The 16,362-nt window shown below is 38.6% G+C and overlaps 2 protein-coding genes across 3 annotated transcripts; both read left to right on the plus strand.

The window, feature by feature from the left end:
• The first annotated feature begins 943 nt into the window (after nt 1-943).
• Nucleotides 944-5,959, plus strand: LOC131319727 (adenylylsulfatase HINT3). Its single transcript, XM_058350124.1, has 7 exons — nt 944-1,381; nt 3,132-3,187; nt 4,022-4,079; nt 4,183-4,249; nt 4,908-4,963; nt 5,410-5,463; nt 5,552-5,959. Exons 1-7 carry the CDS (start codon nt 1,202-1,204, stop codon nt 5,681-5,683), a joined length of 603 nt encoding a protein of 200 aa, XP_058206107.1. The 5' UTR covers nt 944-1,201; the 3' UTR covers nt 5,684-5,959.
• Nucleotides 5,960-8,671: 2,712 nt separating this feature from the next.
• On the plus strand, nt 8,672-13,636 carry LOC131319748 (E3 ubiquitin-protein ligase CHIP-like). Of its 2 annotated transcripts, XM_058350145.1 has the most exons (8): nt 8,672-9,146; nt 9,248-9,315; nt 9,907-9,970; nt 11,347-11,418; nt 12,185-12,318; nt 12,757-12,910; nt 13,002-13,112; nt 13,199-13,636. In XM_058350145.1, the coding sequence occupies exons 1-8, from the start codon at nt 9,036-9,038 to the stop codon at nt 13,322-13,324; spliced, it is 840 nt and encodes a 279-aa protein (XP_058206128.1). In that variant the 5' UTR covers nt 8,672-9,035; the 3' UTR covers nt 13,325-13,636. The 2 variants fall into 2 exon arrangements, with proteins under 2 accessions (XP_058206128.1, XP_058206135.1); XM_058350152.1 differs by lacking the exon at nt 9,248-9,315 and having other exon boundaries at nt 8,678-9,146.
• The last annotated feature ends 2,726 nt before the right edge of the window (nt 13,637-16,362 follow it).

Below are 16,362 nucleotides of genomic sequence, written 5' to 3' on the forward strand. Positions count from 1 at the left end.
TATTATTGTTCATCGCTACCTTAGTCGTATACTATTAAGGCTCCATTTTGATAAGGTTCTTGTTTTTTACGTACTTATTTTCTGTTTTACGAGACAAATCATTATTTCACAATACATCACATTTTAATTCAAAAAATATATATTTTATTTGAAAAATAAGTATTTATTTTAGTTTGTGGACACACCCTAATTGGACTTAATTGAACTAAAACTAATAATAAAGGTATTTAAAAGGTGCATTTAAAAGTTCAAGAAGGATGTAGTAGTAAACAAATCTCACAAGTAAAGGATACAATTAAAGAATTAGTTCGGTTGATTTGCAGTTTGCTCAAATTCAATTAGGGGGATAGGTTGTAGGAAAATAATTTATCGTCAATTTTTCTATTATCAGCATGGATGATCTGTCTGTAACCAACCACGATGAGGAGGTTTCGTTATAATTGAAAGGAGTAAACCTTTAATAGGAGTGCGGATCAAAAAAAAAAAAAAAAACCTTTAATAGGAGTAGAACCAAGAGTAGTCTTGCTATTAGTACAAACGAAAGGGTGTACATACGGTGTACATCACTGTGTGGGGCCCACTACGGGTCCCACACGAATGATTTGGTCTGTTGATAAATTTAAAAATTTTTTTCTAGTGGCCATGCAAAAAATCAACTCAATTGAATATGTGTAAGTACTTGATCCGATCTTTTAACTTTTCATTCAGAAGTTAGACAATGAAAAGTTAGAAGATTGGATCAAGTATTTGCACATATTCAATTGAGTTGATTTTTTTGCAAGGACACTCAAAAAAATATTTTAAAATCTATCAACTGACCGGATCATTTACTTGGAATCCGTAGTGAGCTCCACACGGCAATGTACACCATATGTACTGTCTTTCATATGTACTCTTAGCATTTCTGTAGTACCAAACGAAGCTTTGTCGACCAGATACTAGTAGTATCCATGTGCGAAAACCCGACACGTTCGGTGAATTATATCCCATCCCGTGGATAAACAAGCAGCCGGCCAGCCAATCATCACTATAATCCAACGGCCGGCCGTAAACAGCGAAAACCCCTTTGTCCGCCATAACCACCAATCATCGAACCCATTTTCCGACCACACACCTAGTAGTCCCCTCCCTAACCATGGCCATGGCAACACCCCCCAAGAACACCAAACCCATTATTATCCCACACAACGGCTTCTGTTAGATGGAGGCACGACGTCGTCTCGCCCTTCTCTCTTCCCACCTCCGCCCAACAACCACCGGTTCCCCCACTTCGCCCGTTTCGGCTTCGAATTGTGCTTTGGCTTCGGTTTGTGAAAAGGGTAATCAGGAGAGGGATTGTGTTTTCTGCAGAATCATTCGAGGCGAGTCTCCAGCTTTGAAGGTCTTCTTCTTTTTTCTCTTATTCTTTTTACCCTTCTAGTTGGATTTAACTTTCTTATAGTTTGTGGCCTCAGATAATAAGGTTCTGCCTTATGATTGACTACCTTTGGCACAAATATGTAGTACTGTGCTAAATGAATGGTATTTTTTTTTTTGGTAACTTAATTTCTCATTGAAAAACCAGATAAACGTTCAAGCTAGAGGGGCCTACCCCTAGAGTTCAAACAACAAACGATTCTCATCCGATTTCTTAACACGTCTTTAAGCAATGAGGCAAGCCCTTAGTTCTGTAGTCACTTTGGCAATAAGATCAATAGAAGGAAGGAAACTCGCTGGAATACTCTTCTGTTCCTTTCACATCAGATGTGATAAGTAGTAGCAGCCAAGGACAACTTGAAAACAAGATGTTTGAATACTCTTCTCTTGGATTAATCACAGGTAGGATTATCTCAAGGGTCTACTAGCGAGACCTAGTATTGTTGAGATTGGTCGTAGGATTGGTCGGGGTGCGCATAAGTTGGCCCGGACACCTTAGTGATCGAAAGGAGGGTCCACTAGCGAGAAATTACCAATACCGTATTGGAGTGTTTTAGATTTCACTTGTTTTGAGATTGCTGAAGGGTTTGTGAATCCATACACCGGTTGTTGCATCTAAAAGCCGGAGATGCGGTCCTTGTTGTATTAGTATTTATAAATGCAATCCCGTGGTCTAATCCATGAACCGAACTGACCCTTACTACAGACTGTTGTTCCATGAATACCTTTTAACTCATGGCTTTACTAGTTTACGGGGGCTGATGTGGTTGTTGGATGGATCATTGGTTTTCAATTGACCAGTTAAATTTGCAATTGTGGGGGTTGATGGTAGCTAAAAGCATGACCTGCATCATTTCACAGTATGCCATGGGTGATGCACTGATGTCTTAGTTATGATAACGCTTTGAGGAGTTGCAAAAGTAATTTTTTTGTGGGTGTGGTTTGAGTCTTTTATGTAGACGGAAAAAGAAGTCTCAGGAAAGGGAGAGGGAGAACAATTTTAGCTGCTTGAGTCAGTTGTAGCTTCAATGGACTGGCATTCTTTCCAGCATTCTCTTTACCTCTTGATGTATCAACTTATGGTGCAATCATCAACGGTTGCTGCCATCACTCCTGGGGTTGAAAGTTTGTATTGGTAGAACGTAATTGGGAAACGTGGCTAAAGCAATAAGTTGTCACGTAGCAAAGTGTTGATTTTGTTTTGAGTTTTCATATAGATGTAAGCTCCAAGTTGGTAGTTGTTATTCTCTTGATGGAGTACCAAATATGCAGCTCCAGTCTCATTTAACTGCCAATACTGTGATTATTACAGTTGGTTTCCTTTATTTGTGGTTCAAGAGGATTTTTTTCTCCTTCTATCCTGTTTCTTATGAACTGGGCTGGTTGTTCTTTTGATCATGGCTGTAAGCTCGTGTCTTCTGATCCTCTGAATTACTAGATAGTATTTGTCGATTGCTTTTGACATCATTTTTTTCTCATAGCCATCTTCAGATATTTAAAATTATAAGACTACCCCAAAAGTATTGAAGCTTGGCCAATTTGGTGGATGGTTATCTTTTATGAGGTTGAAGTTGTTTTTTTTTAAATGCTTAGACTGTTCATCCTTCACATTTGGGATGATGTCATGGCCTTTCAGCAATGTTATGATATAAAAGATGCATACTATTTAATGGTTGAGTTTCATCATTTTGTTAATTCGTTCGCTTTGGTTTCAGCTTTATGAAGATGACGTATGCCTATGCATATTGGATACAAATCCAGTGAGTCGTGGGTAAGGTATCATATTTTTAAGATGCAACACAAGTTTGCTATATATTTGTGTTGTTGCTGTCTGGTTCAACCTAGAAGATCATGGCCTAGGTCTCTTATAGCAAATCAAAAGGCAATGAAAGGGTAGAGACTGTATGACATTAAGACTTCACCTACTTGGTGTAGAGACTAAAGAGTGAACTTATCTACAGGCAATCTCTTGTTGGGCCAGTTCTGACACAGCATCCTTCAAGTTTTGAAAGTTTGCATCATCCAATCATTATGTTTTAGATGAAAAGGGGAAAGAAAGTCTATGGATTGAGTCAATCAGAAAAAACGAAAAGGAAACGATTACCATGATGCAAATTAAAAGCTTAAGTAATGGCTCCGTGTTTTATATGTTCTGTTGACAAACCCCGAAACTATAGCATAGAAGAAACGTCTTCCCAGTAACATGGCAAAACGAAAGAAAATCATTGAACTTTTGAAATTATAATGTTGCTAGGCTTTCCTCAGTTTCTGAAACTGAGTATCATATAGGTTTTCCTCTAGGTTTGCCACATTAGCGTTTGGTATCCTCGTGACTGGATCTCTTGTGCTTGCCTCGGTAAAATAGATGTACTTAAATGATTAAATGAGAGATTAATACATGGGAAACCAGTTGTGTTCAAATGATTAAACTTGATCGCCTTGTTTGTGTATGCTTTCCCGTACTTCTTAGAATTACGGCGAAGGTTTATATCTGCATGGGCATTATTCGTTTAACGTTTTTATTCTCTGTATAAACTTGAGTTTTTCTCAATAACCTTTACATAACTTTGACCGGGGTCTGACTAATGTCATACTACAATTATAGGCATTCTCTTATTATACCAAAGTCACATTTTCCATGCCTGCAAGCAACTCCTCCACCTGTAAGTTTGTGTGATGTTGGTATGATTCTTTTAATCTGTATTTCTTTGAAGTTTGTGCAGTATTCCTACAAATACGTCTAACTTCAGAGAATTTGACATGCAGGTAATTGGAGCCATGTGCTCAAAAGTACCTTTTATCAGCAATGCAGTTGTCAAAGCTACCGGTTGTGGTGTGTATTCACTGTCTTTCTTTACCGTTGTAATGAATCATTTGATGTAGTAAATTATGTATGGTCTTCAGATGCCGTATGTGCACCCATGCTTTGTTGGAGTCATTTGCTTGCTAATTAATTGATCAGAGATGTCAGGGCACTTAAGTTGCTGGGCTGGATCAGGGTTGTGTTATCAAAAACATGTGTGCACCCATGCGTTGTTGGAGTCATTTGCTTACTAATTAATTGATCAGAGATGTCAGGGCACTTAAGTTGCTGGGCTGGATCAGGGTCGTGTTATCAAAAACATGTTTAGGGGGATAAAAACCTAAAATCCAGATTTAGGCTGTAAATTATTAATCTGAGCGCTATTTTCAGTTATGTACAACAGATATCATTAGCATTATAAGAGGAAGGGAGGGACAAGGTGACTAATGAGGATTCACGAGTAATGGTTGTTTCTATTAGTTCTTGGTTGCTTTTGAGCACACGCCTGGTTCACGGAAAGATGGAAGTCATAAGCATAATTATGTTATCTCGTGATCATTAAGATCATTCATCATCTTCAATAAAAGTCCGGATGCCATTTTATTTGATCATAGGAGTGTCAATTGTGTCATCGAACAACTTCATTGTCAGCGTTAAGTGAATTTGAATTTGAATTTGAACTTTGCAGATTCATACAACTTGCTGGTCAACAATGGTGCGGCTGCAGGCCAAGTTATATTTCACGTAAGTTTTCTGTGAGATTGTGTTTTCCTTACGTTTTGACCATATAATGCCGAGGCTACATTTTACTCTATAAAACTTTATACTTATATTATTAACAAGCTACATGGAATTTGATCAATCCTTTTTTCTCTCGTTAAGATGGAGAATTAAACTGATAATATTCTCTTCTTTGGTATCAGTGGATCACAATTTATGACCCAGGATTGTATTTTATCCTCAAAATCCAATCCCTGTTAATGTTTTTCCTTTTCCTATCGAATAATAGTTCTCGACTGCTATGACTTGGATTGTCTAGTATTCTCGGAAAAGTGATTTGTTTTGGGTTTTCGCATTATACCTATAAACTTGATTAGTTGTTCGCCTGCTGTTATTATGGTTGTTTTAGGGAGCTGATTAGTGTTGGCTATTTTTGTTTCCTTGTCTTTTAAATTACACGGCGACTTCAGACTCACCTCCATATAATTCCTCGCAAAGCACGGGATTGTTTGTGGGCTTCTGAGGTAAGCACTATTTGCTTTCATTTTCTCCATCTCATGGAAGACAAACAACCATGTCCGGGGAGATCTAAAGGGCTGAAAATTTCTACAGAGCTTGCCGAGGCATCCTTTGAAGTTAGACCACGAAACTTCCCAACTTGCTGATCGAATTCGGAAAGAATTATTGTTCTTCAACAGCTCCAAAGATGATGAGGGTCAAGGATCTACTCTATCGACGAACTAAATCACCGATGCCCATTTGTAGACTATTGTAACATCTGCGAATTACATACAGAGCTACTTTTTTTTTTTTCTTTTTTTCTTTCCTCTTTCAGGATTATAGTACTCAACTTGTTCTTGGTTGGTTTGCTTTATAAGATGGTTCAATTACCCCCAAAAAAAAAAATTGCGGAAATTTTGCTGTATTTGCTTGAGAGGATGTTATAGTTTTCCATGTTTGGACAATACTCCTATTTAAACTGTTGCTTGCGATTGAGCCATTTGCAGTACTTGGAAGGAACTCTTTGTTTTCCCTTTTTTGATGTGTACTCAGGTGACATGTCCTCTAGTCCTCTTTCCTTGGACTTCGGGTTGGTGCTGTGCACAGCATCGTGCTGCGCACAACATCCTCCGAACCATCAGATCGTTTGCCGAGATGAGATCCAAGCCGTTAGATACACGATCTGACAGTTTGGAGGTACACAACACGGTGCTGCCCACACCACTGCACAACAACATCTCCCAATTCTCTCTCCTTCCTCCTTTCAGCATATTGTTTTGTGGTGTTGTTCATACTAAGAAGATTTGCTCTCAAAGTAATTACGACACTAGCCTAAACGAATTTAATTAATTTTGAACTTCTTCAGCATAGAAAGTAGAAATACAGTGAGAAATTCAATATTCAATCGGCTTTTTTTTTTTTTGAAAATGTCAGGATATCATTAACTCAAGACACATCCTTGGACAAAACAGACTCAAGAGCTGGCGGAATACAACCCGAAAGAAAAAAGTTCGAAACTTTTCTACATTGGGATGTAATTCAGTGAACTGCTTTGTTAAGATTTCTTCCACACCACCGAAAGGACCAACGATTACAGGCAGCCCACTTGCCGATATCATTGATAATTGCTTCAATCTCCCACGGGCACTCAGTTTTGGAATTAGAAACATAATGAATAAGGTTTTGGCAATCAGTTTCAAAAATTACGTCAGAGAAACCTTGTTCCATTGCCATGACACTAGCAATTCTCAAAGCCCATGCTTCTATAGCCACTGCCGAAGAAACCGTAGCACGACCACAACGCCATAACAGAGCAGATCCACCGTATCTCTAGCAATAATGCCAAAGGCAGCCAAGCTGTGGAGGGATTTAAAGGCTCCATCAACATTGAACTTGACATAAGATGGGGGAGGGGGTACCCACCTTACATCACGAGTATTCGCTGGTAAAGAAAAAGCACCAGAAGAAACCCCATCGTAAACAGCTTGAAGATAGTCAGCATTAGCCCTCTTGGCTTGATCGATCACCACTTCAGGATTAGGGGGTTTATTGTTGAACACAGAGATTACGTGCTTTCCAGATGGCCCAACATAGCTGGAAGATTTCACCCACCATTTCAGAGCTTGTTTCCTTAGCTAGATCTCCACATAGCAGGTCCTCCATCCATTTATCCACTTCCACCACTTCCTTATAAAGAGTCCAGTAGGATTTCCCACTCCCAAACCACACTGCACGACTCCAAGGACAATGGAATAGTAAGTGCTCAATCGTTTCGCTTGCATTGTTGCATATTTGGCAAGTAGGGTTAGGAGCACACTTTCTTCTGAACAGGTTATCACGACAAGCTACCCAATTCTTGGCTGTCTTCCACATAAACATACGCACTTTGGGCATGGTTTTGGTACCCAATAGTCTTTTCCACATAACCTGAGATGGAGTAAAAGAGGAGGACGGGAGTGCTAGACACCTCTTGGGAGAAAAAATAATCTTCCGAGCGTAACCAGACTTCAATCGGCTTCGATATATTAGAAAACAACATATAATAAGTTGCACTTATAAAAAAAAAACCCTATAATAAGATGTACTATAAAATATGTGTATTGACTTTGTATTGACTTTCCACAATTACATTGATATTTCCCTATAAAAGTTCACCAAGCATGATTTTGAAAAATTAAAATCTTTACTCATTAGGATATTCAAAAAAATCAAAACTAATCTTTAGGGAAAATTTTCACATTCTTTACTGATTAGAAAATTCAAAAAATCAAAACTAATCTTTTAAGGAAATACAAGTACAGGTTATGGGTTGGTCTCGCCGACACGGCATTGTGTTTCAGGTTATCGAGTTGACACCGATGGTTATTCATTACTCAAGTCTAACTTGTATCCGTCCCGTTTAATTTTAAAATATTAGCGGGTCTTGTCATTATCGTGTTCGAGTCAAAAAGCAATCGGCCCAAACCATAGTTCTGAATACCGTTTCGGACAGGGTACCGGTTTTCCTACTGTTACGGTACGTATCGGTACCGGTCAGGTACCGGGTACCGTTTCGGATTTACCGCAACTACAATATATATAATAATTATATATAATTATAATTCAAAAAAATCCCCCATATCATACTATTCATCATAAAATATCTCTACTAGAGATTCTCTAGTCCCACATTGTTTAGTTACAAAACTCTTTTCCACTTTAAATGACTTTGCACACTAGTGAACTTGTGAATGAGAACTAAATAAGAGGTCTCGCGCGCTCGGGAAAATGTGCCGTGGCTGAAGACAATTTGGAAAAACTGATTCGGAAACCAATTAACCGGGTGTGCAAATCCAGGATCTAAGCCTCGCGCACGTACAATGGTTTAAGCCCATGTTTTGCTAAAATTTTTAAAAACGTTTTATTATTTTTTTGGGCCTAAAACGTTTTTTTTTTTTGTTTCAGAAAAAGAAAAACGTAGCTAAAAAAAAAAAAAAAAACTCCGGAATTTTTTTTTTTGTTTCAGAAAAAAAAACGTAGCTAAAAAATAAAAAAAAAAAACTCTGCAAAATTTCGGCCGGAATTTCCGGTATCCCGATACCGCCCGGTATTTACCGAAATGTCCGGTACCGACCGGTATTGGGACCGGAACGAAATTGGGAGGTTAGGGTACCGGTTCTTCGTCAAAACGGTACGTACCGGCCGGTACGAAACGGTATCGATAACTATGGCCCAAACCCTCTCATTCATGACGTGTTAAAGAGTCGTGTCCGGAATTACCAAAAGTCTTCTAATGTGCTTTTAAAGAAGTCCTGAAGTTTTTGGCACCAATTCCTTGAAGTGAAGTTTCCCGGAAATCCCAGGAGAAACTTTCGCGGAGTGTGTTTTCCTTCGCAATTCCGCGTCTCTTTCCCAGTTGGGGATTTGGGGAATTGCAATTTGGTTTGAATTGAATCTCAGGACCTAGGTCTTCAACGTCTCCACGCGCCAAAAAAACTCGTCTATACATTCATAGATCCAAACATATATATAGGTTGTGTCTTTTTTGCGAGAGAAAGATCACACTGGAGTCGTAGCGAATCGTAGAGATCACAAAGTTCAGAGAGAGAGAGAGAGAATGGCTGAGAGAGTATCTACGGCCGCCAAACAGGCAGAACGACTTAAGATAGATGGAAACAGTTGCTTCAAGAAAGAACGATTCGGTGCCGCCATTGATGCTTATACTGAGGTCTGCATCTATCTACTGTTTTATATACAATTTCTGATTGCGATAATCGCGTTTACATAGATTTCGCATTTGTGTTGAACTGGGTTTTGTTGCAATTTTAGGCAATCACCTTGTGCCCTAATGTTCCCGTGTATTGGACAAATCGCGCTATATGCCATCACAAGCGCAAGTATTAACTATAACATACCCTTCTTGCCATTTTTTTGCTTATTGCTTTATGCAAAGTTGTCGATCCCGTAGCCAACAACGTACTGTTCTTTAACATCTTTCCCTACTGGGACAGTATGTATGTACTAGTACTGTTTCGGATTTACCGCAATCAGTTTTTATTTTTTATAGTTTGAATATATTTATGTAGAACTAGTAGAAAAATAAAATAAATTCTATCACTTTGATATCAAATTAACATGATTAACATATTATGGATTCCAAATTTTGTTTAATTATCTTACTAAAATACAAGACTTTTTTTTTTTTTTCCAACTCTAGTGTCTTTCTACCGGCCAAGATTCCGGAACATGCTAGGTAATTGCCGGTATGCTCGGTAAGTCAATATTGATCGGTACTGGCATGTATTGCTGGTATTTTGGCCAGTACGGTTCTCCAAACTACGTGTTTACTGCCGGTATGGTACGGGATTGACAACACTGATTCTATCTTTTGTGTTTATACTTTATAGTTTGAGTGTCAACCTTTAGTTGTCTTCCTATTTGATTTTGCTCATGTTCTGATTTGGGATATGGGGGTTTGCGTTCTGCAGTGATTGGGCCAGAGTTGAGGAGGATTCTAGAAGAGCCATTCAGCTTGATCACAATTCCGTCAAGGTTGGGCCTACTGAATTCCAGTTCTAAGTATCGTAAAGTACTGACAGAAATTTATTGTCATTAGAACTCTTTTTCTTGTTTTCCATTTTTCTAATCATTGTTGATGATTCCCAGCCTTAATTGGGATCACAGCATGTGACCGGCCAACAAGGCTTAGAAACCCAGCCAAATGTGGTACCTGTGTAGTAATAGAAAGTTAAAATGACTAATGTTCAACTCCTCCTCCTTCAATACTTAGCCACTGTCGACAGGAGTTTTAGGATTTCACTTTCTGAGCATTGGGCAGATCCTCTTTTGTTAGTATGCTGCCCATTTTTATTAGGGATTAATTGGGTAGGACCGTAGGAGCATGAAAGGCTCTTAAATCTTTGGTGTTACAGAGTGTCTTACCGCACAGCAAGACACGGACCAATGCCAAAGTTTTGCAGTGTTCAAGTTGACTTCTTAATATACCCAAAATTTTGATGGAACTTTTGATGGTAATTGAAAATATAAAATGTTCCCACATGGTAGAGAGGTAAAATATCGCTAAAAAACCACCAAAAAGGTCGAATGGGAAAATGTATACCATAAGACAAACACAAACTCACCAATTAGCATGGACACAGATACACGGCATTTACAGGGACACGGACAGACATAGACAAGCTGACTCGAAAATTTTCAAAGAATGTTGGACACGATACACCAAGTGAAAATTAGATGGCTATACGGTGTATGTGTTGTTACTTGTTAGACCCTTTATGCAAATACTTCATTTGAATCATTTGGAAATCAAATATAACACAAGTTATGACAAAATTGCCATACATTCTATCTCATATTCTAATACATCGTACAAATTGCCATATATTCTATAACTCAGATTCTAATACATCGTACAGATGGTGATTGCATTCCAGCAAAACTAATCACATAAACTATGCCTCATTTAAGTAGAAAATGCCCATCAATCCATACATTGATGGTGTACGACATCTAAATCTACATCCTAAATTTAATAAGTCTAAAGGACAAGGGGCCAATAATTACAAATCTACATTGTGGTTATGTTTTAATTGTATCAAAAGTTATATTCTTCAAACTAGTAATGTGTTTCATGCATAGATCCAATTGTTCGTCTTTACCGAATAGGGACACGCCTAGTGCGCCTTCTACTCAACTGGAATTCCCGCTGCTCGGTGTACCATGGAAATAAACATTTTCCCCAGGCCCCAAGTGTCCAAAGAGAATCCGGTTCTAAAAGGATAAGAGATAATAAGACTCGTCTGTTTGTTTATTCTCTAGAGGGATAACAGTTGAATTTTTTTCATCTGATGTGTATAAACCTTTTTCTTTTGGGATTATGACAAAGTCAAATGTTCTTCAAATGACAGGGCCACTACATGCTAGGGCTTGCATTCCTACAGAGAGGTGAAAATACTGAAGGAATCAAGGAATTGGAAAGAGTATGAACTTTCTCGTGATAATTTTTTTTGAGCTATTCGTTTAGGTTTATTTGAAGTTTGAACTGACATGAGTTTCACGCCAGAAAATAATATTGTATGTGTATGCGTCAAATAATGGTGGTGTCGTGGTGACTTGTGGATGAAAATTAATGAGACAGTTTATGAATTAGGTTTGATCTGAGTTGCTCTTCTTTATGAAAGATTTTCATGCTCATTCTATGTGAAGTCCATACGATTTGTTACCTTGTTTGGTTTCAAAAGACTTCCATTTCAAAAGTTAAACTAACATGCATTTGTGGGTTGCAACTTGTGAGTTGTGCTTGGGTGATTTTAAGTGTTGTTTTTTGGAATGGATGAAAAATATGGGCAAAAGGGGAATCGGACAGATTTTTTAGTTCAGGGAAAGTTGTTTTGGTTCGTACAAAGCTCTAGGGAGCTATTCCTAATTAAATTGCTGTATCAGGTTACTAATTAACGTGAGCATGGTATTTTGACCCTTTATGCTGCAGCTTGCGGGTGTGATTATGACTTTTTTACTTGAGAAGCTTGTGGTGGATTGTTTTTGCTGCCGATTCTGGTCAGCTCTTGACTCAAATACTACGTTAATAAGTTGAAAATATTTACAGAAGCTGGGAAGAGGGTGCTTTTAGGTTTCGCTTATAGATTGTTGCCTTTTAGCTTGTAATAAGCTGCCATAAGCGGGTCCCTGTATGTCACACAGAAATGTATATTTTTTACTGAATTGCCATCCAAATTGGTTCTGTAGGCTTTGGACCTTGGGAGAGCTGCAAACCAGAACAGTGGTAGCATAGAGTTGATCTGGCAGGAGTTTGCAAAAGCCAAATACCGGGAATGGGAGCTTGAATCTACCAAGCGCATGTGGAACTTGCAAACCTTGAAGTATGTGTTCTTTCAATTGCATTAAGGCCTTTCAAGTTATTACGACCGTTTTAGAAGATTTCAGTGCAGACACTCGTGTGAATGTCCATTATGCTGTTAGATTTTGGGGAGATTTAGTGATAGGTCCACTATAGACATTTCATAAGCCCACAAGTCCACCTAAAATAGGAAAGTGCACCCTTTAACCTTATGAAAGTGCCTAAACTCTAGGATACCCTACGCTAGGGTACTCTACCCTGCCCTAGGGTACCCTATCCTATAATAGGAAAGTGCACCCTAACATCTTATGAAAGTGCCTAAACCCTAGGGTACCCTAAAATGGACTTGAGACCTTACAAAATTAATAGGTGGACTTGTGGACTTATGAAGTTCACATAATGGACCTAAGACTAATTTTTTTTTATAGATTTTGCTCATCCTTCTATGTCAATGCCTCAGAGAAGCTTGTGAGTTTGCTCTCGAAGAGAAACTTTTTCTTGATACTTGTCCGTTGGAAGGGTTTTCATATGAAGCCACTATTGCACATTCAGCACAGTTAGAGCTTCTAAGGAAAGTCTTTACGAAAGCTGCAGAAGATGATACAACAACAGAGGTTTGCTATGGGAACAATTGTATGTTCCCCAAATGGTTAATATTTAAGAGCTGTAATTATACTGATATTCTGGCGTGGCTGTGTGTTTCAGGTGCCAGATTACCTGCGTTGTAGTATTACATTTGATATATTCCGTGATCCTGTCATTACTCCTAGTGGCGTTACATACGAGAGGGCAGTTATCCTTGACCATCTCCGGAGGGTAATTTTGATGTGATTTGATTTCGATTTGTATGGTTGAGTTTTAGTGTTTGTCATGTATTGATATTGTACTTATCAACATGTCAGGGGAAAAACTTTGATCCATTCACTCGGAAACCTCTTTATGAACCTGAGCTGATACCGAATTTGGCTATAAAAGCAGCAGTCCAAGCCTTTCTGGACAAGCATGGTTGGGCATACACGACGGATTGATTTTTTTGAGAACTTGGGACGGTTGTGATCATTTAGCCCAGTGTCTCATCAAGAAATCAGAGTTACGTACCATGTATCAGTTTTACGGACGAAAATTCTCATTTTGGTGCTTTAGCAGTCATTGGTGCTATAAGTAATCTTCATAAATAAGCCTGTATGTGAGGTCCCGCTAGTCGCATCGAATTGTGCACATCGAATTGTACAAGGCAATTTCTACAGCCTTTGGAATTTTGTACGCTTTGACAGCGGATTTTCCAAATGGGATTGAAGAAATGTAAAAAGAGGATGAAAAGGAAAAAAGGATAAAGTTCACCACCCAAGTTAGGGAACCAACGGGATACAGATTGACACCACCTAAGGGTTTTGACGAAGGATGCAGGGCTGGGGACCGCTCACCACTCTAAGGAATCCACCTAAGAGATACAGAAACGGGGAACTCGTCACCTGTCGGAATCCACCGAAGGATAAGAGTTACAAGAAGATAAATCTTCTCACAAGCCAAAGGCTGTTTTAATTCAAACACACTCTTAACTTCCATTTCATTCATAACAATAGAGTTTATAGGCTACTTGGAACAACCCTCCAAGAATAGGAAAAGACACTTGCATTTTCAAGACACAAATTAAAAAAGACTTGACCATAGACTAATAGAAAATTGTGTTCGACTCTTTGAAATTCAAAAACCACTTAGAAACTTAAAAAGACTCTTTGATCGATGCAATGACTTCTTGAATAATTTCAAGGACTTTGACTGGCATCACGCTTACTTATCGTTACTTAGAGATGATTCTGGCATTGTAGAGAGTATACATTGTCATGATATACACATAACTTCTGAGCAAATTGGCCTTTTTGGTGTTGCCTACTTGCTATGACAGTAATTTCTGATATTAATGTCCGCTTGTTTATTTTCTGTTAAACTTTTGGAATTAAAGTTGCTTTTGGGAGAGTGTTGTTCATGTGGAATTTAATTTGTATTGGACGTGAAATGTGCTTCTAATGTAAGTTTGCAGTGGTTTAGGACCGATAAGTAAGATGAACGAGTTGAGAAGTGAATTTTTAAGTTCGGGTTGCAAACGTAACGAGTTCTTGAAAATGCTTTTGACATTAGTTTGTTTGTGAATTGAACAGATATTGAATGGACTTCTATTGAACCGAATACGAACCGAGCTTGAGTAGTTTGGATTCTCAAACAGATCTAGCCAAGTAGTTGTTCAAGTTTGACTTAAATACTTAACTAGCTCAGAACATATGTGTGAGTTGCAGTCATAACAAATCTTGAACGAATTTTAAACAGCTCGAACGGTTCGAGTCATTCGACATACTGGTTGAGTTAAGCAAATGGATATGTAACTAACTATACATGTTTTTCCTGTGACTTGTTCCTGTAAATGTATCATTCCTGTAAAAAAAAAAAACACAAAATTGAACTAAATGCACATTCTTGTCCTATTTTTGTTTCGAGTCAAAACCGACAGCAAAGAAATTCTATTCATCACGAGGATAAAAAATAAAATCAGTACAGTAAGAAAAGAAAAGCAGGGAGAGAGTCTCGGAAAGTGCACAATACACTGCTACTACTGCTACTCGCAATTTCTCAACCTACCTCCGCCTGCTGGATTTTTTTCAAAGCAAAAAAGAAAGATCTCAAAAAGTTCCAAAGTTGAAATGGGGAAAACCAGAAAAAGTTAAAAAAAGGCTCAACGCAAAAGGACATCAACAAGAGGCCCGAGGGCCCTTGTGGCCTGGCCCATGACAACTCTGATAGTTGCTGTTCCAGCCAAGACTTAAAACAAAAAAGAGTGGGTGACCATTTGGATGGGACCACAACACCTGATTTCACAGTGCCATTCAATGTGGGCACTCTTGTTCACCGTTGCCATGTACGAACCCAATTCTCAACCATACATTCAGTTATCCATATGGGTTCGGAGTCTCTCTAGTCCAAGTTTTGTACCGGACGAAGAGCCCAAATTTGAACCATTAATTGCGTTCGTGCTCGTGGCAATGAAGGTTGGGTGTGATCGCTGCGATTGGCCATTTCGGTGGATGTGTCCTAGATCGTTTGTTGTGGGATAGTAATGACCAGAAATGATAACTTGCCCGTAACGGCTAACGAACATTCATCGCTGTGTAAACGATCGCTTCTATCGTTGTTCAGTGTACTTTTAGTTGTCTTTCCGGGATTGTTTACGGCGTTATTAGGTTGAGTCGGGTGCATGTCCATCTGTGTTCTTCAGTGTATTGTATCTCCATAATTCAATCATCGGATCTTCTTTTATATCAATGACAGTGATCTTTTTACTTCTTAAAAAAAACAAGACCATACACATTTAGAATGTCCCGTCCAATCCAAATTAAGTACCAGAGAGATCCAATTCCTCTCGATAATTCGTTCAAAGAAATAGTACTGTAGCACTAACAAAGACAAGGCCTGGCCTTTTATTCTCCCAAGTCATAAAAGCCTCGTAAGATTCGTACACCATTTTCCACTTTGCTAGTACAGGGTACGAGAGAATTGTTTCTTGCTTTATCAAACCGGAAAACTAAACCCGAGTTAAAACTAAAGTCTTGTGTCCCTAGACGCCCTACCCATATTCACTCTGGGTTCATTTTACAAGGATCGAATGTGCGTTCTTACTTATCGACTAACAGTTATCTAATGCATAACCCTACTCCTTTCTTCAGACTTAGAACCGGTGTGAAGAATATAAGATTGTAAATGTAAGATCAATGGAGAAATGTGAGATAAAGCAGTTCGGAGTCCACTGCGACTCTCTTTTTAGGAATCCATATATATCCCTTGCGTGGGTTCAGGTTTCGGCAACGACTCCTATATCAGAGATCTTCAAGTACGATAACGATGTGTTCAAATCTCAATTGTCGCTACTCGAAAAAAATAAATAAACATCTTGATTTTTTAAGTGAAAAGAAGCTGCAAAGGAAGAGGGATTCAAATATATCAAAAGCAATTGTTAAGCCCAATTGAGTGTAACTATGAGACCGGAAATGGGGTCAATGCCAAGTAAAGTGCAAGA

This window comes from Rhododendron vialii, chromosome 1a (assembly GCF_030253575.1).
Source record: "Rhododendron vialii isolate Sample 1 chromosome 1a, ASM3025357v1".
Classification (NCBI taxonomy): Eukaryota; Viridiplantae; Streptophyta; class Magnoliopsida; order Ericales; family Ericaceae; genus Rhododendron; species Rhododendron vialii.